We start from the raw sequence: 27700 nt of genomic DNA, 5'->3' as shown, positions 1-27700 counted from the left end.
GGGATTTTAAAAAAAAATGTATAAGGGGTGGTGTGACAAAGATGCTTAAGGAAAAAGTTGTCAGATGGGCAGTAAAAGCTAAGAATTTCGGCAGTGCGAAGGCAGGGGTTTGGCTTATGAATGGGTCGTAAACATTTTCCATTTTTATGTATTCATCCTCTATCATATCCCCCCTTAGTCGTCTCTTTTCCAAGCTGAAAAATCCCAGTATTAATCTCTCCTCATATGGCAACCGTTCCATACCCCTAATCATTTTTGTTGCCCGTTTCTGAATCTTTTCAAAATTCCAATATATCTTTTTTTGAGATTGGGCGACCACATCTGCACACAGCATTCAAGATGTGGGCATACCATGGATTTATATAGAGGCAATAGGATATTTTCTGTCTTATTATCTATTCCTTTCTTAATGATTCCTAACATTCTGTTCACTTTTTTGACTGCTGCTGCACACTGAGTGGATGTTTTCAGAGAACTATCCACAATGACTCCAAGATCTCTTTCTTGAGTGGTAACAGCTAATTTAGACCTCATCATTGTATATGTATAGTTGGGATTACGTTTTCCAACGTGCATTACTTTGCATTTATCAGCACTGAATTTCATCTGCCATTTTGTTGCCAAGTCACCAAGTTTTGTGAGATCCTTTTATAGCTCTTCACAGTCTGCTTCGGACTTTACTGTCTTGAGTAGTTTTGTACCATTTGCAAATTTTGCCACCTCACTGTTTACCCCTTTTTCCAGATCATTTATGAATATGTTGAAGAGAACTGGTCCCAGATCAAACCCCTGGGGGACACCACTATTTACCTCTCTCCATTCTGAAAACTAACCATTTATTCCTATCCATTGTTTCCTATCTTTTAACCAGTTACCAATCCATGAGAGGACCTTCCTTCTTTCCCCATGACAGCTTACTTTGCTTAAGAGCCTTTGGTGAGGGACCTTGTCAAAGGCTTTCTGAAAATCCAAGTACGCTTATCCACTGGATCCCCCTGTAGTATCAAAGCACTTATGATGTAAAAAAGATGGAGTGAAAGAGGTGCTTTACCGAGCACCTCTTGCTGGCCATTCCATCAGGAAAACTGTACATCTTAACCTCCCATTTGAGAAGGTACTACAATTGCAGCCAAATTGATGGAAGAGATGTTCTGTGTACAAAATACATCCAGAATAAAAGACTGACCAGCATGAAACTACGAGATCCCACATTCAGCTATTTAGAGCTCCCTACTGAAAAGCATTTCTTCCCATTTATCTAGTAATTTTTTAAATACTAGAATATAGTGCTCTATAACACTTTGCACTGTCATATGAAAACCATTAACAGGTGTCATAAACATACAACTAAGGGTAGCATAAAATCCCTCCTTTACCTGTAAAGGGTTAAGAAGCTCAGATAACCTGGTTGGCACCTGACCAAAGAGGAGAAGATACTTTCAAATCTGTGGGGGGAAGGTTTTTGTTTTGTGTTTCTTTGTGTTCTCTCTGGGTCAACAAGGAATCAGGACAGGGAAAATACATTTCCTAAAGCCATACCCGAACTAAGCATTTAAGATTACAAATTGTAAGTAATAGGAAGGAAATGTGTTAGATTATCTTTTGTTTTAGCTTGTGAATTTTCCCTGTGCTAAGAGGGAGGTTTATCCCTGTTTTCTGTAACTTTGAAGTTTTGCCTAGATGGGAATCCTCTATGTTTTAAATCTTATTACCCTGTAGAATTACCTTCCATCCTGATTTTACAGAGGTGTTTATTATAAAGAAAAAAAGGAAAAGAAAGTTCTGTTTAAGAATCTGATTGGTTTTTAGTGTCCTAAAAACCCAAGGGTCTGGTCTGTGCTCACCTTGTTTACCTATCTGGTTGGTAGATTCTCAAGCCTCCTCAGGAAAGGGGGTGAAGGGGCTTGGGGGAATATTTTGGGGAAATAGGAACTCCAGGTGGTCCTTTTCCTGAATCTTTGTCTAACTAACTTGGTGGTGGCAGCATACTCATCCAAGGACAGGGAAGGATTTGTGCCTTGGGGAAGTTTTTAACCTAAGCTAGTAGAAATAAACTTAGGGGGTCTTTCATGGAGGTCCCCACATCTGTACCCCAGAGTTCAGAGTGGGGAGGGAACCCTGACAACAGGTTACCCAGAGGGGCATATCTAAATGGATATTTAAAGTTTGCTAGACATTATGAATTTGTTTGATTAGACACGAAGAACTATGAAAATAAATCTGCATAATATTCAGTTATAACAACAATTAGATTTGCCCCCCAAATAAAAAGGGCATGTAACGTGTTATGCATCACTGTATTTACATACAAATTGGTGTCTTATTTTAAAAAGTGACCTGTAAAGTCCAATCCAGTCTCCCTTTAACCCGGAGGTGAGCTGTGGTCCTGCTTTCTCAAGTGTTTTCATAAATTCTTCTTGGCTGAATTGTCTCAACTGTGGTGGACTCTACAAAAGAAACCAAGTTTTTGGCAGCTTACAGTATGAGTTTTCTTTAGTCACAAACATTTTCAGCTCATTTGAGGATTATTTCCTTACCTTCCATGGAGATATGCTTTTTTGCAGAGGCATCAGGCTTGCCACATAACGTTCCTGAGATGGAAGAAAAATAGTTTAAGAAAAAAAATCCTGATCTTGGAGCCACTGTATTTTTAATCAATTTGCAGTAATATGCCACTTGGTTGAAACAGGCTGCCTAGAACAGTCTTCTCAGCTATCATAACAAACTATAATAATATACATTTATATAGCTCTTCTCATCACAAAGTGATCTATAAACTATGTACAGTCAACACCACTGAAATCCAGCCAGCTCTGGGATTAAAGGAGACAACTAAGCAGTTGACAGCATGTTCAACAGTGTGGGGAGAGAAAATTTATTCAAAGAATATGAAGAATTAGAGGAAGTACTCAAAGTAAAAAGAGCTATGGAATCATTAGTGTCCATTCAGAACAGACAGGATCTCTACTGCTGAGGTCTCATCTGAAAGACTACCTCACAGTATCTGCCTTTACAGATATACAGATAAATGTTCCCTGCTGGGATCTGAACCTTTGGTTTCAGGGAGTTTAAAATGCTTCAAATCTGATGCTTAGACTACTAAACCGTCATCATCTTCCTAGTGCACCTGAGAAAATTTAAAACTGCAGGACCAACTATATGTTTAAAAAATAAAGTCACAAAAGTAGTCCTGAAACTCTAGTTATTTGAAAGAAATTATGACAATAGCTTTTACAATGAAAACATATTTTTATCATAGGTGTTGGCCAACAAATATTACATATGTCATCTTACTAATGGAATGATGAAGCTTTGTGTCAGTTCCAAGAAATAACGTCTAAGAATTACACTTTGGGCTTCTGCGGGACGTTTCTGTTGTACACCCTGTAAGAAGCAACCACAGTAATAATCTATTATTCCAACATAAATCACTCAAAAATTAGGAGACACACCAAAGACCAGGTTCACACTCCACTGATGTACACCTATTTAAAAGACTTAATGCATTGCTGTAGAGAAATCACTAACACTATCAATTGTGTTGAATTTTAATAATCTTAATATAGATCACAGTGATTTCTGTTTCTTTTTATGTTTTTTAAATGGTCTCTATATTTCAAATTCATCTAGGAAAAGAAACCGAAACATTAGGAGAAAAAAATATTCCGAGAATAACCTTAAACCAGGCAAAGCTAGGAAATTTTGAGTTGAGAAAACTCACAAGAGATTTCTCGGCCAAACAGGTTTGGAAAAGCATGGACAGACATTGATCAATCAACTCTCTGGATTCTTACTCTAATTTTTTTAAATTCCACCATTCAATTTTTATTTTTATTTTTTTAAAAGCACATGACTACAGCTGCTGACAGGAAGACAAACGCTCCCAGAAGACAATGTTTGAATCAGCTCAGGCAGGGAAAAGACATAAGTGTCAAAGTTCATATTTTCAGAGTTTCTTGTTTTAGTCTCTGTGAATTCTGTCTACATACTTGACAACCTTGAAGAAAAAGATCTACCAGCATACAAAATAGTTTCAATAAACAGATCTGCAAGTTTACCTTTTGTAACTGTTTTATAATTTCTTCATCTCTGTTCAAGTATGGCTTGTAAGATGTATAAACACCTGGAAGAAAAAAAGAATACAGCCAAAAAACAACTAGGGTATGCATTTTTAGTAAAGAAAATTGTAAGGATTATGTTTTTATGATGATCAAGCTTATTACCAGGTTTAGAATCCAAAGTCTTTAGGTTCTTCAGCTTTTTCACTTTTACTTGTTTTGGAACTTCACCTGCCAAAATATTTTAAAACATCACCACCTTAAAAATCTTTTCTTTGGGTGCATGCACCACAATTAATACATTGTACAATACAAAATGACACATGTATTTACAAATCCTTATTTTTATTTAGTACATTGCCTGATGACACATAAGATATCAGGTAGGTAAGCATCCCAACTAAAATATATACATGAAAATGTAATAGATAAACTAAGTCTTGCAGACTTTCCATTGAACAAAAGTGCATTAAAATAAAAAATATTAAAAATCCTCTATATTGGAGAAAATTAGAAACGGTAGCCATTTGATTCAGAATGATACACGTGGTTAAAAAAATTATTACCCCTATAGCAAGAGGATTGCGTTCTCCATTCATCTCCCTTTGATTCCTATAGGGTGCATACCTTCAGTAATAGTGCTTCACAATTTGGTCGATATAGTATTTAGGGTTGTCAACTGTACAGAAATATTATTAGGGAGAGATCCAAGGCCAGTCCATCCTCCCTAGGCGACCACTACTATTTTGTGGAAGATGTTCTCTCCCTTTCTCCTCCACACCGTGTTGGTGCTCCACGCATAGCACGTAGCAGCCTAGTGCTGCTCTGTAGAACCAAAAAATAAAGTCTGACAATGTTGCTATTAGGTTTCGGAGCTTGACACTAGATTTCTAAATGGGCCAGCTAGTGCAGTACTGTAAGTTATATATGGACACTCTTCACAGACTAACTCTTTTTCTGGGCAAAGACAGGGGAAAGTTGAAGTTTTAAAAAAAAAAGTCAGGGGCAGCTGTTTCTCAGGAACTGCTTGATCAAATGATTACACATCTACACCACCAATTGTATACCTGGTCCCTGATATGATATACTAGTTTTCAAGCTAATCTGACTGTGCACATGGATTTTGAAGAGGTCTGAAAATTTGACTTTAAACAAATCTTTTTGCTACTTTCACTATGAGGTGTCTATTCATGGCCATAGGATACTTTAAAACTCTCTATCAAAGTAATCTTTCCTCTCTCATTTCAAAAAACTTCCCTAGTTCTGGGGAAGACAGTTCCTAGGCCAATAATGACAGTTATACTCCAGAAGGTGGAATACTATGAAATATTTTTCCATGAAAAATGGATTTCATGCTGAAATACTCTGCCTGAAGTTATTCCTGCATTCTTGGCCCAGAACAAAGTAACGTATCAGAGCAAAGGAGGACTGAGTTCAGATACTTAATATCACAATCACACACACAGAGCACTTTATGATCTTATTACTGGTTGGCTGAAAATTTCTTTGTTATCCAAAAGGTAAGTGGACAGAAATTTCCATTTGTATAAAAAGAGTCATACAATTTTAAGTACTATAATGACTTAAAGAGCATATTACAAAAATCTAAGTAGTTTAAAAAAAATCACATCAGCAAATGCATCTTTTCCTAAAACAGTGGCACCATCAGCTAGTTTTATGCAGGTAGTATTCTGTGCACTTTTTAAATGACTGTTATTCTTCGGGGTTGTCCACATAGAACATTAGCATGCAGTAAACCCAGCTGTGACTACAGCACACTAGCCTGCTCAGCAGTTATGCTCTGTGTGGACACTGCTACAGTGCTTTACTGGTTTTGCCGTATGCGTCGAGGTACTCCTGTTTGAAATAGACAAGCTCTTACTGCGTTCTACTGATTCTAAAAGAAATCAACATCAGAAATTTCATGAGTGACACATTAGCAAAAGTTTAATTTCTTGGCAGAAATATGAAAACAGACTGAGTTTTTAAAGATAAAAACACAGACGCTAATAAGTATCATTACCTCCTACCTTGAAGACAGAAAAATAGAATGCTAGATGGACTTTACATTAAGTACCAGCCCTCCAATATTTTCGAGAGTTTGAGTTCATTTAACATCCTTAAATTTCATGAGAAACATGGTTAACACTGTTTTGCATAATAAACTCAATTCTGGAAACTGGCTCACAAAGCATTTAGATTGTTTATTAGAGTTCAAGACTTCACTAAAGGAAAAAATGAAAAGTCAATATTTTTTACACTTTGAAGCAGAGTTCTGTTGTAGAGCTTATGTTTTACCTGGAAGTTTAATCTCTCCTATTCGGACAATGTGTGGCCAGTGCTGGAGTGTTTTTGCAAAAAAAGGGTTTGTCACTCCTAAAATGACAGAGGGCCTAGAAAAAGAAGAAATTCTTCAATCAAGGGAGCAACAGTTTTTGCCACTGAAATTTAGATATCAAATATTATTCTAACTTGAACTTATTCTTAAGAGTGAGAAATTAATACCAACACAAAGAAATAATTAACCACATGAAAAACTTAATTTTTTTAAACAGCATTTCCCGAAGTCTCAGCTTTCAGAGGACTGCAGAACAGATACATCATAAGCTATGTATACACTAGTGATGTAATTTCCCTGCAAACATACATGTACTTGTGCTAGCTTGAGTATGTGTACGCAAGCATGGGACTCACTCCCACCAGCTTATAGTGTAGATGTAGGATAATTATGAAATTAAAGAATTAACGTTACCTTAAGTTTGGTTAAGGAAATATATGTTATATATATTTGTAAAGAAAGGCCCAGACTAGCAAGTAGAAGGAAGGCCTTGAAAATAACGAGTGATAGAGGAATGAAGTAGGGAGAATGTCTGGTTCAAATCATTAATGAAATAAGGGGAAATTTCTAAAAAGAAGGCCTCTGACTGGTACAGGTGACTGCAGATGTCTTAAAATGAGCCAACATGGCCCTTCCCCAACCCACACTCCAACATTAAAACCTACGTGAACCCAGATGCAATGGGAAAACTGTTGAACAGCATGAAGGAGTCGAGGAAAGGCTTTAGGACAGAGGTCCCCAGAGCGTGGGGAGTGCCCCTGTAGAGAGGCAATGAGGGACTGCCACCCAACCCTCCCCGCCCCCAGCTCTGCTCCCGTCCCACCCCAGCCATATCCCCAGCTCCTCCCATCCCCTCACCTGGCCCTGTCTCCAGCCTTGGTGTGGCTCCACACCCAGCTGGGGGCCCAGCACCAACCCCCACCATGGCCCAGCTGCAACTCCACTCCCGGCCCTGCACCAGCCCCCAGCCTTGGCCAATGGCCGTGGCTCCATTCCCGAACCGGGGCCGAGACTGGAGCAAGGCTAAAAGTGGAGGTGCACCTGGCCACAGGCCTGGCTCCCAGCCCCCATGTAGGGAACCAGGGTGGCTCCCCTCCAAACCAGAGGGTAAAGAGCCACCCTCTGAGCCTGAGTGGGCGGGGCGAGGCCAAGCTTCCACCAATCCCCGGAAGGGGAAGGGTGGGACAGGAAGTTCAAAGGGCGGGGCCCTCTGCCCAGTAAGGAGAGCACCAGAGAGGGAGACAAACACAGGCTGCTCCCTCACGATCCTACTGCTGACTCAGGCAAAGCCCTGGGCAAGGAGGAGCCTGACCAGGGGGAAGGCCTGTGGCAACCAGGGCTGCTGGCCGCTGAATACCCAGAGGACCTGGAGGGGCCTGACTGCAGCCCGGGCCAGTGTGAGTCCGATACCAAGGGGGAGTGGGGGTGGCCCGCAGCGGAATACCCGGAGCTGCCCGCAGCAGAATACCCGGAGGAGATGGAGGGACCGGAGCGGCCCACCTGAGAGAGACTGGTTAGGAAGTAGCCCAGGGGCCCAACTACACCGTGGGGTGGGTGTGTTTGGTCAGCGGGTGCGGATTGCCCCGCTGACCCAGCGGCGGGACCTTCGCCTCCGGCCACTGTCAGGGTCCTGGGCTGGAACGCAGTGGAGTTGGGTGGGCCTGTGTTCCCCTACCCCGGCGCTCTCCTGCCTGAGGGGCGCGCTGCTGACTCTGGCCGGCGCTCTCCTGCCTGAGGGGCGCGCTGCTGACTCTGGCCGGCGCTCTCCTGCCTGAGGGGCGCGCTGCTGACTCTGGCCGGCGCTCTCCTGCCTGAGGGGCGCGCTGCTGACTCTGGCCGGCGCTCTCCTGCCTGAGGGGCGCGCTGCTGACTCTGGCCGGCGCTCTCCTGCCTGAGGGGCGCGCTGCTGACTCTGGCCGGCGCTCTCCTGCCTGAGGGGCGCGCTGCTGACTCTGGCCGGCGCTCTCCTGCCTGAGGGGCGCGCTGCTGACTCTGGCCGGCGCTCTCCTGCCTGAGGGGCGCGCTGCTGACTCTGGCCGGCGCTCTCCTGCCTGAGGGGCGCGCTGCTGACTCTGGCCGGCGCTCTCCTGCCTGAGGGGCGCGCTGCTGACTCTGGCCGGCGCTCTCCTGCCTGAGGGGCGCGCTGCTGACTCTGGCCGGCGCTCTCCTGCCTGAGGGGCGCGCTGCTGACTCTGGCCAGCACCCCTTCCCGCTAATTCCCCAATGCCCGGGAGGTGGGGCTGAGGCCTGCCATGGAGACCATTGCTCTCCATCGCCCCTAGGGGCTCGGAGGACTGACCGACACCTGTCACACCCCACCTGTGGCTCTGCTCCCACCCCAACCTCGGGCCCAGTCCGCGGTCCCACCCCTGGCCCGAGTGGGAGGAGGAGGGGGTGCGTGGACAAGGGTAAGTGGGGGGTGCAACTCTCAAAAGTTTGAGGACGGTTGCCTTTAGGAAGAAAGGAGATTGTAAATCTTATCTGGATTAAGCCTGGAAATAAGAGTGAACTGTCTCAAATTGGTTGTTAACTGAAGTCAGTAATTGGCAATGATATCACTTGTTTGTTAAAGGGTATAAAAAGTAAACTCTTAAAGGGCTCATTGCTAATACCTGCCTGATGATGTTAGAGCCCACTAATACGGAGCTAAGCACCCCTGAGTTTAGCCAGTTTGTAAGTATCTTGATCAAATGCTTATAAATGTTTTCAGAGTAGCAGCCATGTTAGTCTATATTCGCAAAAAGAAAAGGAGTACTTGTGGCACCTTAGAGACTAACAAATTACCAGTACTGTACCAGTCAGAGGCCTTCTTTTTATAAATGTTTTGTTACTGTTGGGATGTAGTGAACTGCTTATTATTTACCTTTTTAGTCATGTTAAGAGCAATTGTATAAATTGCATTTGGCCTTTGGACTTAATAAAGGAACGTATGGTTAAATTAGTATTTGATTATTTCCCATAGCAATATTAATTTCAAATATTAATTCCAAAAGTAGACAACCTTATTTAAAGTCTATACTGTAATAAGACAGCACTCCTGCCACGTCTCACGTTGTACCAATTCTATGTTAAGTTCTCCTCAGTTGCACTGGTACAACCCTGGAATAACTATGCAAATCTATGGAATTTATCTGGATTTACATAGATATAACAGCAGTTTGATCTTGTGTGTAGCTAAAAGACAAATGGCTACTTCAAGTTTTTACTATGACAAGCTGTTATTACTTTAAAACTTGTCAGTCCATGTCCTTTGTCAAATGACCTATTGCTCCTCCAGATGACCAGGAGTTTTAAGAGGGGAGAAACTTATTAGATCTAGCTTAGTTCCCTGCTGATGTATGATTGTTTGCTATTAGAAAACACTGCTTTCTAAAACTAGACTGAAGAAGTCCCAGGTGTTGGGAGACCATTTCATAATTCAATGTATTTCACGGTTGTTAATTTTTTCCCTTTCTGTTTGCACTGTTGTTGTAGCCCTGTTGGTCCCAGTATATAAGAGAGAAGATGAGTGAGGTAATATCTTTTATCAGACCGACTTTTGTCGGTGAAAGAAGTTTTCAAGCTACACAGAGTTCTTCTTCACGTCTGGTAAAGGTAATTAGAGTGTCACAACTAAATACAATATGGAACAGACTGTTAAGCATAAGGAATTAACACATGAGAAAGTGGGCAACTGACTACTGCAGTCATAGGGCAAAGGTGGATTAGTGGGTTACAGATTATTGTAGTGAAACAAAACAAGTGGCTCTATTAAGTCGATTATTTTCAGTGTCTAGCCAAGTTATGAATTTAAGCTCCCAGGCTTGTCTTTTGAAGGTGTTTGTGCAGGTTTCCTTTGAGGACTAAGAGATCAGAGGTGGAGTGATCATTCTGTGATAGGATATTTTTGTCTTTTTAATCATCATTTTTCAAATGAACTCTCACAGAAAAATGGTAAGACAAAAACACCCTATCACACTTTTTACCCTGGATGCTGAAGTACAGCATGGAAACTGTATTGTCAGAATTCACCATCTTTAGAACAAGAGACTCTCAGAAATAAAGGCCTCTTCCAGTCTCTAAATTTTTTAATGAAAAAAATCAGAAGGATGCATTTCTCTCTTTTGCTGTTATTTTTAAACATGGGTCACTAAAGTTTAGACAAACACTACTTTGGATTCCATGTGACTGGTTATTCAGTTTGCAATCCATTTGCTAAAAATAAATGGACCACAAATATAGTGTCCAAGTTTGGATGCTTTTCCATTACTGTGTTTTCTGAGGATTGATTTTTTTTTTTTTTTTTGAAAAAAAGAAAAAATTTCAGCAGAACAGGCACAAGTTGCTCATGCTTTAAAGGAACCTTGTTTGGAATATGATCAGTAAATCTAATGCAAACAATCAGTGATTAAGTTGTAATATTTCAATAAAATACATATTTTGAATATAAGTATATGATCTGGTTACCAACATTTGAATATGGATCTGAAGTGCCACAATTTGGTCTAAGAGCATTTATGAAAATTCAAGATTTCAAATCCTATTTCCCAAATTCACAAATATGACTGATACATTCACACAGGTTCACTGAGAAAAGCACAAACTTTCTTAAATTTTGTCTACACATGGAAATTTAATGGAATAGCTGTTGTGAAATAAGCTGTTATGCAATAGCTATTCCAGGATAGACCCTTGTATGGAGGCTCTATTCCAAAATTAGTCATTTTATGCAGTAATTATTTTGAAATAAAGTGACTTTTATTCCAGAATATACCATCTCCATGAGGAACTATTCTGGAATGACTATTACAGAATAATTTGTTCTGCTGTACCTATTCTTGTCAGTTTCCCCATGCAGACAAGCCCTTACTGAAGGGGAAGGCATCTTTTCTCATTCAGGATTCAACTCTTTCACCAATCAGGTACACAGACATTCCACTGACTTCAAGTATGATCCTAAATAAGAGATGACTAACATTATACCACAGGTTTCAGCTCTTTGACTCCCTCAGGGAACTGATGGGCAGGATCCCCTGGTAGAATAACAGGAGGGGGAAAGGAGTCCAGGAGAGCTGGCTGTATTTTAACGAATCCTTATTGAGGTTGCAGGAACAAACCATCCCGATGTGTAGAAATATGGCAGATGACCAGCTTGGCTTAACAGTGAAATCCTTGCTAATCTTAAACACACACACACACACACACACACACACACAAAAGAAGCTTACAAGAAGTGGAAGATTGGACAAACGACCAGGGAGGAGTACAAAAATATTACTCAGGCATGCAGGAGTGAAATCAGGAAGATCAAATAACAGAGTTGCAGCTAGCAAAAGATATTAAGAGTAACAAGAAGGGTTTCTTCAGGTATGTTAGCAACAAGAAGAAAGTCAAGGAAAGTGTGGGCCCCCTACTGAATGAGGGAAGCAACCTAGTGACAGAGGATGTGGAAAAAGCAAATGTAGTCAATGCTTTTTTTGCCTCTGTCTTCACGAACAAGGTCAGCTCCCAGGCTGCTGCACTGGGTGGCCCACCATGGGGAGGAGGTGACCTGCCCTCTTTGGAGAAAGAAGTGGTTCAGGGCTATTTAGAAAAGCTGGAAGAGCCCAAGTCCATGGGACCGGATGCACTGCATCCGAGGTTGCTAAAGGAGCTGGCGGCTGTGATTGCAGAGCCATTGGCCATTATCTTTGAAACTCATGGCAATCGGGGGAGGTCCTGGAAGACCAGAAAAAGGCTAATGTAGTGCCCATCTTTAAGAAAAGGGAAGAAGGAAGATCTGGGGAACTACAGGCCAGTCAGCCTCACCTCAATCCCTGGAAAAATCATGGAGCAGATCCTCAAGGAATTCATTTTGAAGCACTTGGAGAGGAAAGTGATCAGGAACAGTCAGCATGGATTCACCAAGGGCAAGTCAGGCCTGAATAACTTAACTGCCTTCTATGAGGAGATAACTGGCTCTGTGGATGAGGGGAAAGCAGTGGACGTGTTATGCCTTGACTTTAGCAAAGCTTTTGATATGGTCTCCCACAGTATCCTTGCCAGGAAGTAAAAGTAGTATTGGCTGGATGAATGAACTCTAAGGTGGATACAAAGCTGGCTAGATTGTCAGGCTTAACGGGTTGTGATCAATGGTTCCATGTCTAGTTGGCAGCCGGTATCAAACCGAGTGCCCTAAGGGTCAGTCCTGGGGCTGATTTTGTTCAATATCTTAATAATCTGGAGGATGGTGTGGACTGCACCCTCAGCAAGTTTGCAGAGGACACTAAACTGGGAGGAGAGGTAGATATGCTGGAGGGTAGGAATAGGATACAGAGGGCCCTAAACAAATTGGAGGATGGGGCCAAAAGAAATCTGACGAGGTTCAGCAAGGACAAGTGCAGAGTCCTGCACTGAGGACGGAAGAATCCCATGCACCGCTACAGACTAGGGACTGAATGGCTAGGCAGCAGTTCTGCAGAAAAGAAATTAGGGGTTACAGTGGACGAGAAGCTGGATATGAGTCAACAGTGGGCTCTTGTTGCCAAGAAGGCCAATGGCATTTTGGGATATATAAGTAGGGGCATTGCCAGCAGATTGAGGGACGTAATCGTTCCCCTCTATTCAACATTGGTGAGGCCTCATCTGGAGTACTGTGTCCAGTTTTGGGCCCCACACTACAAGAAGGATGTGGAAAAATTGGAAGGAGTCCAGCGGAGGGCCACAAAAATAATTAGGGAGCTGGAGCACATGACTTATGAGAAGAGGATGAGGGAACTGGGATTATTTAGTCTGCAGAAGAGAAGAATGAGGGGGATTTGGTAGCTGCTTTCAGCTACCTGAAAGGGGGTTCCAAAGAGGATGGATCTAGACTGTTCTTAATGGTAGCAGATGACAGAACAAGGAGTAATGGTCTCAAGTTGCAGTGGGGGAGGTTTAGGTTGGATATTAGGAAACACTTTTTCACTAGGAGGGTGGTGAAGCACTGGAATGGGTTACCTAGGGAGGTGGTGGAATCTTCTTCCTTTGAGGTTTTCAAGGTCAGGCTTGACAAAACCCTCGTTGGGATGATTTAATTGGGGATTGGTCCTGCTTTGAGCAGGGGGTTGGACTAGATGACCTCCTGAGGTCCCTTCCAACCCTGATATTCTATGATTCTTTCTCTCTCAAATAGCAGGATTAACCAAAATTAAAATAGAATCATATAAATGAAGGGATGGAAAGGACCTCGAGAGACAGAATCAAGTATACCTAAACCATCCCTGACAGGCATTTGTCTAGCCTGTTCTTAAAAACCTGCATGATGAGGATTCCACAACCTCCCTTGTAAGCCTGTTCCAGAACTTAATTACCCTTACAGTTAGGAAGTTTCTCTTAATATCTAATCTAAATCTCTCTTGCTGCAGACTAAGCCCATTATATCTTGTCCTTCCTTCAATGGACATGAAGAACAGTTGATCACCATCCTCTTTTTAACAGCCCTTAACATATCTGAAGACTGATCAGGTCCCCCCTCAGTTGTCTTTTCTCAAGACTAAGCATGCTGTTTTGTTTTACTTTTTTAACTCTTCTTCATAGGTTATGTTTTCTAAACCCTTTATCCTATTCCTTGGTCTCCTCAGGACTCTGTCCAATCTGGACATCTTTCTTTCTTAGAGAGCAGAGCCTAAAACTGAACAAAATACTTCAGCTCAGGCCCCACCACTACAGAGCTGAGTGGAACAGATAGTCCTGTTAATAAACCCAGAAGTATATCTGCCTTTTTCACAACTGCATCACCTTAACTCATATTCAATTTGTGATCCAACATAACTTTTCAGAAGCACTAATGCCTAGCGAGTTCATTCCCCATTTTGTATAAAATAGTTAGCTATAGCCTGCTGTGTCACAACACCAAAAAGGAGGAGTTTTCTTTCCAGAATGTCCAGAATCAAAGTCTCAAAAAATTAGATTTATTCTTTTTCGGTTTCCACTTTAAGCCATGGTTGTGGTGCAAGAATGACCTGAATATCAACTTTTACACCTGTAATCAATCTTACTTACGGGGCCTGTGTACGAGTGGTATATTCTTTGAATTCACTGTCATGTATAGTGAAGTAGGGCCTAAAATCACTGCAGTACTTCAAAGGTGAAATACAACTGTGGAACAGAAATATAGAAGGTTGAATTAAGTATATACATAAAGATACAGTATTTCACTTAAATTTACACTAATAAATGTCAAATTTCTAGAGCTTCATTAGATGGTATTCAATATTCTTCTTAAATCAATAGAACTTGAATGGTAAGGATGCTCTATCATAGTTACCTAACAAGTGCTAGAACAGTTTCTGACGATTCGGAAGGTGATGGTGCCATAACAACAACTGGTTCTCCTAATAACACTAGTTCCCAAAGCATCTGAATGTGAAAGAATACTGGACAGAAACATCTGCAAACAGATATATAGAAAGAGTATATAGACACTTTCAATATACTTATCACCAAAATTCCAGTTAAAAGGACAGAACTAGATAAAGGACATTTTAAAACTATAGTAAATATTTTACCTGCTTTAAGTTATTAGAACAGTTTCCCCATAAATAAATATTCAATTATATAGACCTTGCTACTTATTGTAGTTACTTTCAACTAGTGTTAGATGTACTTTCCTTTAGTCATCTTAATGCAAAAAATGCCTTAACTATTTGCAAAGATGCTGTTAAAATTAGTTGGTTAACTAGACAGTCATGTTTTATGAAACTCTTATTGACCTGAGTGTGATTTGTGAGTATTGAATACTACTGAAAAATAAGGCCAAATTCTTACCTGAAAAGATCCACTTCATGAACAGTAGGTAAAGCAATGGAGATTTGTGTGTCTTCCTGAAAGGCAGAAAATTAACTTTTTGGTCAGTATAAAACACATAGAAGTATGGAATAAGAGTTGCCCTGAAATGTTTACAGACAGTGGGCCAAAAATGAAAAGCAGGACATGTACTAGGTCATATCCATATTCATTATTTACCTGTGCTAAGGATGAAGTAAGGATATCCATTAAGTTTGTTGCAATTGTCAGTCTTAGCCCAGGGACGATACCAAATGTTTAAGACCTTTCAGCCCAAGATTTAGGAGAAAATATAAGCCAGAGGGGGGTTTATCATATCCATGGCTTCTGTGACAAAATATGGAACTTTTAGGGGTTTGTCCCCTAAACGGGGATTTTTGAGTCAGCTCCCCAATAGCCAAATGCTGAGGAAGCTGCACTCCACCTACCCTCATCCTGAAATCAATGTGAAGAAATTCGACTTATTTAAAGGAGCCTTGCTCCAGAGCCTGCAGTTGCTTTTCAGTAGTTTCCAGGGGAAGTTTAAGATGATGGTTTTGTCTTTTAGCCTTAAATGGTTTTTCACTTGGTAACCTCTCTATGGGTCTCAGCTGTAATGGTATCAACTAAGCTGCTTGAACTAACAGCCCCCAGCCTTGAGGGTTCAACCCAGACCAGTAAGGGGTTGTGCCACCACCTGCGCAGCAACTCTGGGTGCCTTAAATGCTCCACTGCTGTGGCTCTCAGCGCCCCCGTGATGCCGACAGCCAGCATACAAGCATCCAGATCACACCCTGACTTCCACTGCCTTGTTCTTTTTGAAAAGTAACCCCACCACTCTTCCAATCCCAAATTTTCCCAAAATCCTCTGCCAATGAGACAGTCTGCTGGGACTCCCAGAATTGTGAGTTACCGTGTTACCCCTCTTAGCCTGAGCAAATGAGAGTTTTGCTACTGCTAAACTGCGTGACAATTCCCTGACACACCAGCTTGTATGCCTTGCCAGCAGGACTCTTCCTGTCCTTGCAGGTAACAATTAGTGAACAGCCATCTCCTGGAACACCCACAGAAGTAATTAAATTAATTGCTCCTTTAAAAGAGACAATACACTGCATCTCATTAATTTAACCAGGGTTTGACAAATACTCTTATTTCAATCATAACACTGACTTGTTTTATAGCAAAAATAAAACAAGTTTATTAAAAAAGAAGTCATAGGTTTAAGTCATGCCAAGTATAAGGAGTAAAGATAGCAATGGTTACAGACAGTAGTAAAAGTATGCTTTTACGAGTACATAAGAACTGCCACATTAGGTCAAACCAAAAGGTCCATCTAGCCCAGTATCCCGTCTTCCGACAGTGCCCAATGCCAGGTGCTTCATAGGGAATGAACAGAACAGGTGATCATCAAGTGATTCATCCCCTGCTGCCCAGCCTCTGGCAAACAGAGGCTAGGGACACCAACCCTGCCCATCCTGGCTAACAGCCATTGATGGACCTATCCTCCATGAACTTATCTAGTTCTTTTTTGAACCGTTATAGTCTTGGCCTTCACAACATCCTCTAGCAAAGCATTCCACAGGTTGACTGTGTAACTTAAGCAAGTGATAATCCTTGTCTAAGTATGTTTTTCACCTATATTCAGTCCCAGTCACTTCAGCTTGGAATCCCTCAAGTGATGGGTAACTCAAATGACTTTTTTGCCCCTCTTATATCAGCCCAAAGTTTATCTCTGTTTCAAGAGCCAGGAGGGCTTCTTGCTATTCTTCCCCTTCCTGTTCTTCCCATCTCCCTGCTGATTTGTATGTAAATAGAGCTTCCATATTGCTTAATTTACACTGGAGACAGGTAGATAGCTGCCTTCCCTCCTGTCTGGGAGAAAACCTGTCTCTCCCTTTGTTTGGTTACAGACTTTAAAGCACAATATCAGTTAGCATCCATAGTTCCTCATAGTGTTATACATACACCCCAGAATGATATTAATCATCAGTGTGTTACAGGCTTTCATAGAGAAGACCTTACTCACTACACTTTGTATACTGTGTTACTATATTATAAAAATCAGTTGATCAACTGCTTACCATTTGATGTTCTGACAATAAACCTTTTAAATATATTATTTGAAGAGTAAGTCCACACCAAGCTTCTCTTTCCTGCTTGCGAGTAGAGCTATGCTGTCTTCTCCCCTACTTCTTAGATTGATAGCTTTGTTTACCTTATATATAAATGTGCTTTCATTGTATCTACCTGACAACCAGGCTGGTCATACAAGCAAATACACATTTCTTTGTCTAAGGCAGACTGAGCTTATGCACTGCTTGCCAAACACATTAAGAACATAATTCTAGCACATATTTATAACACTCTGTACATGCCCCTATATACATCACACAAGAATATTAATGATCAGTGAGTTATTAGTCTTCCAGTAATATATTATATGCCACCTTTTAGGTATCTATCATGACACAGGTGTAATGAGTATGTCAGGCCTGACAGGAGATGCTGACACAGAGTAGTGAACCACCAGTGGGCCTCTGTATCATAAACCCCTCGATCAAAAAGGGGGCCGCTGGCAGGATAGCTTCTGGAAGGAGTTTTCAACCCTAGAACTTGCTGCTTGGTCTAAGGGAGCCTGCACTCGGATTGCCGTCAGGACACAATTAGAGAAGGGGCGCAGAAAGAAAAGACGCTCCTGAGTTTTTAATGGAGGGGTTTAAAGTAGTAGAATTACAGATTATTTTGTTGGGAATTGAATTCACAAACTGTTAGATAAAACACTGAATATGGCTACTTGTTTATTGCAATTGCCATAAGCACCTAGAATTGAGAAAGGGTTATCTAATTTATTAATTAATAAATACCTATATTTTATATAGAGCTTATGAGCAGCAGATCGCAGAGTGCTTCACAATCTTTACAGGAGTGTTATGAGGGTAAATACAGTAAAGTAGGGAAGTATTATTAGTTCAAATTTTTACAGATAAGGAACTGAGGCACAGAGAGGCTAACTGACTTGCCCAAGGTCACACAGGAAGTCTCTGGCAGAGCAGAAAACTGAATCCAGGTCTCTCAAATCCCAGGGTAGTGCCCTAACCATTAGCCCATCCACAACAAATTCCATGATTCCTCTGTGACCTTTTACAAATTGGTGCTTACTAATCTGATTTTACCACTGTGACAAAACCACCACTCACTTTATAAGCCACTTAAAATGAAAATAGTTTATAGGGAAAGTATCCTGACTTCTTGGTTCACGGCACTGTCACTGAGTCACAGGGTCTGGTCTATGCCCCAGCTGGTTATCAGCCTCCTAGGAGTGACTCCTTCATGTGCCGGACCCCAAGGGCCCACACAGTTCCACAGGGGCAGGCCTGTGGCCTCCAAGAGTGGGCCTTCAGCACCAGCATCCCCATCTCTCACTCAAGGCTCACTGCAGCAAATCCAGCCACACCAGAGTCTTGCAGGAGGCTTGTACTGTGTCCCTTCAGAGCATCACGTTCTCAATGAAACAGTCAGCCTTTTAAAAACAAGGTAACCATTTATTCATTACCTGGCACACAGCATCGCAAGTCCTTAGGTTAGCACAGAGAAATGCAGGTTAAAGTATAGTCCATTCTGGTTAGCCCAGAGTCCCAGCCACACTGTAGTGAACCCCTTGTTCAGGTTCTGTGTTTCTCTCAAAGTCTGACCTCCTTTGCCAGTTTCCAGGTGAGAGCCCAGACTCATTCCAGAAGCCAATCCTTTATCCCCCAACCTTACACCGCCAAGTCCTTTGTTCTCGAGCTGGGGTCTGTGCCCAGCTTCCCTGCTGAGAGTCAGGTGTCTTCTTGAATTTTTCACTGATATGGAGTTGGCCTTGGCCACTCATTTTTTAATAACCCATTCAGGCTCCAGACAACTAGGTGACATACCTCTACCTCCACCTCTCTCTCTCTAAGCCCACCCTGAGAGCAGACTTAGTCCTCCCCACCTTCAGGGGAAACTGAGGCAAACACAGGACTCACAAAAATACTACAGAAAATTCCCTTTCCATCACAGGCCCACTCTAAAATTGTTGCATAACCCATCCAGAAATGGTTTGTATAGACATTTCTCAAACTATTCAGGCAAACAATGCTTCCTGGAAACATCTCTTAAGCCACCATATCACATTTAAGTAGTATGTTCTCTCAAGTACAGCTGCCTTTTTGCTTGGCCCCAGCACCACAAAATTAAATGGCCTGTGTGGCTATGCAACCCAGAGCATGAGATGTGAAATACAGTGTCAGAAGTCGTTAAGAAAAACAGACTTGTTGAACTCCTTCAGATAGGTTTCTTCAAGGTGCAAAATATACAAGAGCATAAGAAATCAGGAGACTGCAGTGAAAGGATGGTCTGCAAAGATACTGAAAGGGACGTACTAAAGCATTCCTTTGTGCTTCTCATAGGGAACATATTACACTGTGCTCCAATATCTGCATGAACTTTCAATTTGTTATCCAGATGCAAGTCAATGTGTTCAGCCTTCAGTAACCTGGGGCCTAACTATAATCGATACTGCCTCTTTTTGTGTGACAGCATAGTACTACTGATTTTTCATCATTTATTTTAAGATTGTTTCTACATGTACCCCTTTTAGAAATCAAAAATAAATAATTTAGAATGGACAGTTCTTTAAGATCATGCTCATTAAAATTTGTACAGACAAAGAAGCCATCTCAAACTGCTTTCACTTATTCATCCAAAAAAGCAAGAAAACTGGTATGTTGGTATATCAGCATCAAAAATGCTATAATTCACACATCTAGAATACACCAAGATAGTAATAATTTAAAACCAAAAGATACATGCTCTCTTTCAGTGGTCTGTATTATAGCAATATCTGATATCTACCTGGTGTGTGAACTGTACTATGTGGGTTGTTCCAGGCTTGTCATGACATGTTGGAATCCGCACCTTAGGAGGGGGGAAAAGAAAAAAGAAGTAATTAGGTTTCCTATCCAACTAATTTACACTTAGAATACTAAGTATGGGACATTTTAGGCAGTGCTCACAGCACTGCCTATTATTAAGGTTGCCTGACATTTCCCATTACAAGACCGTTTTCAGTTGCTTATAACTGCAAATTTTAACTCTTTGGGCTGAACTTTTCCATGCAGGCTGTCTACCTCAGGCTGAACTTTTTGGAAAATAATAAATAAGACGGTTCTACTTCAAAGAGTGATACTTAACTCCCCCGACAATATTGAAAATCTAGCTAGAGACCACAGCTACAAGAACTATATTAATGTTGAAGAATCCTACACAATATTACATGACTAAACATTTTTAAAAATAAGAGTATGATTGGTTTGTGTTTGTTTTACTAGAGGCAAGCTGAAAGTTCCTTTAATAGAAAAAATCCTAATGAAAACAGAGAGCTCAGAACCTGTGGCATTTTAGAAGTTAGGAAAGAAATATCCTACATAGGTTTTACACTTCTCAGTTTAAAATGGTAGTTACCAGTGAGAATTTATCTCCCAAAACCTCAGACTTCTTTCTAAATACTGGTTGAAACCAAAACCAACTGAAAAATGTTTATGTAGTTCCTGACCTCACAACCTGCAGCTGTTAGTACTGCAACCCTAAATCGTATCATATATTGGAAACCAGTGAGGAGCGGAGGCTCAGGAGTGCAGACTGAAACAGAACTAGTACTTGCCTAAGCATAGTGGGGAGAAAAAAGCCATGATGCAGCTGAAAGTGTCAGCAGCAGCCTCCCACACTTTCCAAGTAACTAAATGCTAAAAAAAATAAAGCCATTATAAAAGAGCATTCTGTTTTCTTGTATCCGAGAATTAAATATTCAGAATTTAGAAAAACAGAAGATATCCCAAAATAAGGCAGATCCAATTCTTGCCAATTAGAAGTTATAATAAAAACAGAACACTGCTTTACTAGTAAGAACAGTTCTTCCAAAATTGTCTCATGCAGATCTCCATCTTTGGGAATGCACAGGCCTCTGGCCACAAGCCTGGAACCATTTGATAACAGCAACTCTGCAGTCACAAACTCTGCATGGATGAAATCTATTCAAGGCTATGAAGGAATGTGGCTCCCAAATGCTTCAGTTCCTATCCCTATCCAACCACTGCAGTTGCTTGGTTTAGTTTAGTGTGTACTAGCTTAAGCTTTTAAAATTTATTTTTAAAAAAATTTTTGTATTCAATATTAGGGGTAGGGATAGTTTTTAAGTTGCTTAATTTCTTGGACTGCCAGGCCCCATATATCGACTGACTTGCAGATTTGTAAAATATTGAAAAACTACTAGGACAAGCCAGATTTTCCTCCAATTTCCATCAGTTTATCTCCACTGACTTGAATGGTCTTACATTCATATAGTAGAAAATTTAGCCCTAAATATTTTAAAGTTTTCTCCAATGTGCCAGTATATTTTGGCACATCAATGAAATCACTATGAAAACCTCTTGGAAAGTATATTCTGGAGGAAAGGTGCTGAAACAGCAATTAGCTAGCTGCTGAGGACTGGAAATTTTGTTTTGGAAACATTTGTTTTGAACCTCTACGTAAAATATTAGTGATTAAAATTATAAATAAAAATATATATTTATATATATATATATATATATATATTTTTGTTTTTAAATATGTTTTCAAAGGGCTCCAGGACATTTACTCTGAATCCTCCCAATCTTAACTAAGAAAACAAGGCAGAACACACTGAATATATACAGTAAATGGGGGAGGGGAGAACCCGGTAAAAAGCCATACATTTACCTTCATTATAATGCCCATAATAGGCAAATTTAGTGTTTTCCCTGGGACTGGTGGTGGCCAATGATCAACATCACTACAAACTGAAAAACAGAGTCAAATAGGTAAGTATACTGTATATCTAATTTATATATCCTATACTCCTAGAAATTCAAATTACTTGTACACATACTGAACAATTTAAGTCCTAAATTAACATTTGTCCCCAACAGCATCACTCCCCTGAGACCTTTTCACTTAGTCATCTATTTTGTATGCCTCACATTCTGAAGACATCTTATTGCATACCATAGACAAGGTCAATGGTGCATGTTATTCTAATATAAAGGTATTGTAAATTATTCATTTGTCCAATAAGAAGTATCACTTTGTCTTCTTTTTCTTTTATTTATATTACGGTAGCAGCCAGAGGTCACCATTAGGATCAGGACTCCATTGTATTAGGTAAGTACAACTACATACCAAGAGAGAGTAAAAGGAACACACAGTTATACAGATTAGCCCAGTTTGCTACTAAATTTTTTTAAAGATAAACAATAAATATTAGTGATATGCCAATGATAAAGCCATCTGGCTAGAAAGCTTACAGGCTTTCTAGAATTTGTAGCTGTGAATACTGTTCACTAGTTCAGCAGGTGCGAGCTTTAAGCACAGAAGAAAAAGTTGTTTTTTGGTCAAAGGTTGTGATACAATACAGTAAAACCCTGCTAATATACACTTCAGTAAATTACAAATCCCCAATGAAAGTTGATTCCAAAATTGCTGTTCACTGAAGCACAAAGCAGCACGACACTGCTCAGGGCAGAACCAGCTGGGACAAAAAGGAGAACGTATCTCACACCTGGACCATTTATGGCACTTAGTGAAGCTCTGAGAGAGTTATGAGTCACTTATTATTGGTAGTCTCCTATTGCTGTGCCTGCTGGGAGATGAAGGCAAACCCAGACTCTTAGTGACCCCATATCAGTAGCTCCAGAAGTTCAGAGGATCCAATGGGCATAAGGAAGCCATTAAAATGCCACTGCCTCCTCCGCCTACTCTCCTTTCTCATCAGCAAAAGCTCGAGAGCTATTATACCTTTCTCTGTGACAGTGAATCCAAATTGCAAGGAGAGCAAATTACGGCGGCTGCCAACAACCTGTGTTAAGCAGGTGGGTCCCCAGACTGAGAGGACAGAGGGTCTTCAATGCGGAGCATTGTGCTACCCTTGGAAGGAGTCAGGTTCTACCATATTATAATCTTCTAGCTAATAAGTCTTCAACCCAATTTTTAAGAGTTTAACTAACAGCCCACCCAAATGGAAAATACATGCAAGCTACAATCTTTTTTTCCTATTATTAACAAGCTAGAAAATGCCATCAGTATTTAGCTCATGTGTTGCATGGAATTTCTATAATTTTTTATGAGCTTTTCCAAACCAATAGAATAGTATTAACTAACCTGCTTCCAGGAAAGGTTCATTCTTTTCAAAATATTCTGGTGCTATATGCCTAAGCACAGTGTGGAAAAGATGGATATAAGGTAGTTTGCTGATGAGAACCAAGGACTGGAATAAAGAAAGCAGCAAAATAATCGAAGATTAAATCATTTTAATTGAGTCCCTTCCAAAAGTAGTAATAGGCGTTTTTACAAGAAATCTGATCATTTTGCAACAAGTGTGTAACTACAAGTAACAACAAACAGACCTATAAATGCCAGCAGCTATCAATTTATTGTTTCAATATTAGTGTAGTTTGGCTTTGAAAAACAAATGGCATGGTGTGATTGTGTGCAATACAAAGGCTTCTGTGTTAGGCTTGCTCAGTTTGCTATAATTAAACAGGTGGCTTTAATAACAGCCTAACCTGCAGCTCAGCTAGGAAACTTAAGGACAAACAGAGTTCTTTCTGGCTTGTGCATCGTCACCAGTAATTTATACTCTGCAAGCCAAATTCTGCCCTCAGTTATACTTATGCAAGCTTCTAGTGAGAGTAAAGTTTAGCCCTACAATTGGAATTTGGTTAACAATTCTGTTGATTAGATAAAAGCCAGAATAAAATTCAGCTAATTCTGCTGTAGTTTTGTTGGATTTGAAGGGCTAACAAGAGTGAAAAGTAGTTAAAATTATTTGTCACTGAAGTACACAAACATTACTTCAGACACAGAAGATGTGTTGAGTAAGGGGTTTTAAAAAATAAACAAAAATTTGAGCATTTTTCAGAGTAGAGCCACAACAGCACTGGTTCACACGTACACACCTTTCCACCTTCCAGATATGGGAACCTATAAAAGGTCTAGATCAGAACCAATAATGGGAAGGGAGAGGATCACCAGCTAAGAGATGTAAATATCAGAAGAAACTTAGAAAGGACTGAATTCAACAACAGAGTTGATGTTTTTCCTCCTATAAAAATGAATGCTATTTAAAGCTTGGCTAACACTATAGCTTGAAAATGTGCGAAAACAGTTCCAAAGCCATTAAGCACAGTTTTCTCAGAACAATATTCTCCAACCATTTACTAACATGGTTACTTAATTTCACGAGTGTGGACAGAAATTTTATTTTACAACATTTCTATAAACCACCTAGTCTGAGTTACTTTCTAGCATGGCTTCTTCACATCGTAATGTTCATCAGCTCAATATTATAAGTGTTTTCACCCTCGCAGAGTATCAGGAATCTATTTCTCTGTTCCTATAAACTAAAACATACAAAAAAACCAAACCTGCTATTGGAGTTTTTCTTCTGTTTGATGAACTACTCTTACTAAAAGGTATGGTGGATAGAATTATTTTGGAGATATACATGCAGACTATACATAATAATGACTTATGAATAATATTTATAATGAAGAACACAATGCATGCCCTACAATTTTTTTTGCAGCTACAGTTCAATGGTAGATAAGTCATATTTCATTTCTTGAGCACCAATATGCTCACAGCTGTAAAGAAAAGCATGAGACACTGCTTCCGCCTTATTGAGCTTCAAGTCTAATGGCCTCTGGAATTGATGTTGTACATGTTTTTCTAGTAAGACATTTGATTACCTTCTGGAAGTAGCCTCTTTTTAATGTTTTGTCTCGAACTTGTCTAAAATATACATAGCCATAGTAATATGCAGGGTCCTTCTGTTAAAAAAAAAAATCAGTAATTTGAAAGTAAAGACAGCTCCCTATTTTTGAACATTCTATGTGTTATTTAAAACATCATGTTTTCTTACATACTCTAAATTTAATATATTTGGTAAAGTGAAAGGATACTTTGCTTCACCCTCTTTACAGGAACTAAAAATTCTACAACTGCTTGAACAGAAAAGCTCAAGATGGACTTATTGTAGCACTAGGTGGACTTATTGTTTGTTCAGTGTGCTTGCTGTTTCTATTCTCCCTGTACCCGTCCCCCTGAAATTTTCTGCAACCAGACTTAGTTTCCCCTGGAAAACACTATCAGAAAGTCTAATATAATGCTATACATTGGCTCATCAACAGTTTGGCATGGATTATCACTAAGAAAAAAAAACAACAACATGTCAATTCTGAAATTTGTTTTAAAAAAAAAGAGAGAGAGAGAGAGAGAGAGAGCGCGAGCGCTATGCTACATAGTGTAAGGTTTAATGGTGAACTAAAGAGCTTCTACCGACCTAAGAAAAAATTGTTTAAATTTTGTCACTTGACAATATATATTATCTTAATCAACTAAGAGGCATATACCATATACTTGGATTACAGTTCATATGTTACAACTGAGGTGATTTAGTCACAGAGTTCACAAATTCTGTGACTTTACTGGACCTCCGTGACTTCTGGGGCTCCAGGAGAAGGCGGCGAAACTGTGCGCCCCTGTCCTACAACTGGGGCTGGCTGGAATCAGGACCCTGCAGCACCAGCCCGGCTGCTTCTGCCAGGGGTCACAGCCGCAGCCACACGCCCCTGCTCAACTGCTTTTGCCGGGGGCAGCAGCTGGAACCGGGGCCACATGACCCTGCCCGGTGGCTAGAGCAGGGGCCATGCACCCTGCTGGCAGCTTCTCAGGTCCATGTGCCCTCCCCCCCCCCCGATGCGGCTTGGCAGGGCTGCAGTCAGGGGTCCACACCCATCCTGCGGCTGCAGCCAGGTCTGGAGCAGGGTCTGTGTACCCCCCGTGGCTGCGCCTGCCGCTGCAACCACTAGAACCAAGGGTGGGGGCTCAGCCTGTCAATTCCCCCCTCCCCCCCAATGGGACTCCATTCCTTGCTCCCGACCTAGCCCTCCCCATTATTTTTAGTAAAGTAAGGGATGGGTCACAAGCAATAAACAAAAATTCACGGAGCCCGTGACCTGTTTGTGACTTTAACTAAAAATAACCATGATAAAATCTTAGCCTTAGTTAAAACCTGTCTCTGACAAACAAGGAATCCTTCGTTCTAGTCTGATTGTGGACATTTTCAGTAAGTATTCAAGATGTTTTTCCTTTCCTTTTCATATTTTTACTAATTTAAATCTTGGTCTCCTGATTTTGGTTTGTATTGAAATCATATGACTATGAACTAATGTTTAAAAGCACACGTTAAAAAGTTAATCTAAAAAACATTCCCAAAGCATTAAGAAAAAGAATGCAGACTTAAAACAAACCTATTTTAGCACAAAGTATTTAAACCATTTCCATCTACCCTAAACCTAAGAATTCACAACCTTTTCCACCTATATTTATCAATCAAGGCTTGAGTTCAGGGTTCTGTATTTTCCCAGAAGTAGATGAAGAGAATTAGTTTTGTAAAGGAATTCAGAAAGTGCAGCTTTGATTGAGGTGATGCCATCAATAGCTGAAAGAAAAACAGAACTCTGAATTCAGATCTTGGAAAGTAAAAAGTTCTTATTTTTCATTAAGAAACCAAATCAATTATTTATTCAGGACCAAGGATCTGATTACTTTCTAGCTTTAGTTTTCAGGGCAACCCATGGAGTGGATCCGGTTATCAGTGGAATTCCCCTGTACCACACCACTTATCTAGCCATGAATAGCATATATACAGAAAAAGCACTTAATAAAAGTGATAACTACTAGAATACTTTACAGTTCAAATACCATCTGGTAATGGCATGCAGCAAAAGAAGGAATTTGATGAATATTTCTCTTTGAAAATGTTTCTTAATCAACTTCTCTAAATTAAATTTGGTCATTATGACACCAACACCAAAAATTCAGATCAGAGTTAGGGTACCTGTGCTAAATTTTAAATGTACTTCTGAACTTTCTGTTTTTAAATTGGGATATGTTTCCTTTTAGTGTATTTCCAACCTTTAAGGAAACTGGTAAGTCTCCATCCAGCTGGTCCAGCATACAGTGCAGTGAGAGCCTCCTACCAGAAGATCGGCGAAATCTAAAACAAAACTGCGTGTCTCCAAGACAACCTATGCCAAAACAAAAACAGAAAAGAAAAAAGGAAATAATGGTATCTTGATTTCAACAGACTTTAATTGAGGGCTTATCTACACAGGGGTGACACATCAGAGTAACTTCAGTTTGTTTGCCTTACAGTGCTTTGAATCCACATGCAACTTTTTTTTTAAAAAAGTGAACTATTTGATGTTTTGGGCCACAGAAAATAACCCTCCTTATAATATACCTTCTCCAGCTGTTCATAACATTCAGAAAGTCTCCCTGCCATCTGCTCCCGTTCCTCGTGCAGGGTGTCTTCCCTTGCTCTCACAGATGTTGTGAGCTATATGCCAAGCACTTATCGCACAAGGCACATAATGATGAAAAACATCCAGCCTTGATGGAAAGCACCATCACCTTTTTTTCAGTCTTCCAAATGCATGCT

The 27700-nt window shown here is 40.5% G+C and overlaps 1 protein-coding gene across 5 annotated transcripts in view; it reads right to left on the bottom strand.

The window, feature by feature from the left end:
• The window catches only part of DENND6A (DENN domain containing 6A), a 50356-nt gene that overhangs the window by 4790 nt on the left and 17866 nt on the right, over nt 1-27700 (bottom strand). For 4 of the 5 annotated variants that reach the window (XR_014712427.1, XM_084634227.1, XM_084634226.1 and 1 more), the window contains exons 4-17: nt 27175-27287; nt 24945-25025; nt 23356-23461; nt 21919-21998; nt 20035-20097; nt 15163-15218; nt 14663-14785; nt 14398-14493; nt 6357-6451; nt 4224-4289; nt 4059-4123; nt 3295-3384; nt 2538-2591; nt 2338-2447 (exon numbers count right to left, since the gene is read on the bottom strand). Coding sequence is in view for 4 of the 5 variants with exons in the window: in XM_084634227.1 (XP_084490353.1) it covers nt 2338-2447; nt 2538-2591; nt 3295-3384; nt 4059-4123; nt 4224-4289; nt 6357-6451; nt 14398-14493; nt 14663-14785; nt 15163-15218; nt 20035-20097; nt 21919-21998; nt 23356-23461; nt 24945-25025; nt 27175-27287 (1198 nt within the window). In the remaining variant the exon portion in view is untranslated. The remainder of the gene's footprint in view (nt 1-2337; nt 2448-2537; nt 2592-3294; nt 3385-4058; nt 4124-4223; nt 4290-6356; nt 6452-14397; nt 14494-14662; nt 14786-15162; nt 15219-20034; nt 20098-21918; nt 21999-23355; nt 23462-24944; nt 25026-27174; nt 27288-27700) is intronic. The other variant, XM_084634225.1, reaches the window with a different exon arrangement.

This window comes from Lepidochelys olivacea, assembly GCF_965140295.1.
Source record: "Lepidochelys olivacea isolate rLepOli2 genome assembly, chromosome: 7".
Taxonomy (NCBI): domain Eukaryota; kingdom Metazoa; phylum Chordata; order Testudines; family Cheloniidae; genus Lepidochelys; species Lepidochelys olivacea.
The sequence above is the reverse complement of the archived record's forward strand: the minus strand, read 5'-3'. Positions and strand labels throughout refer to the sequence as shown.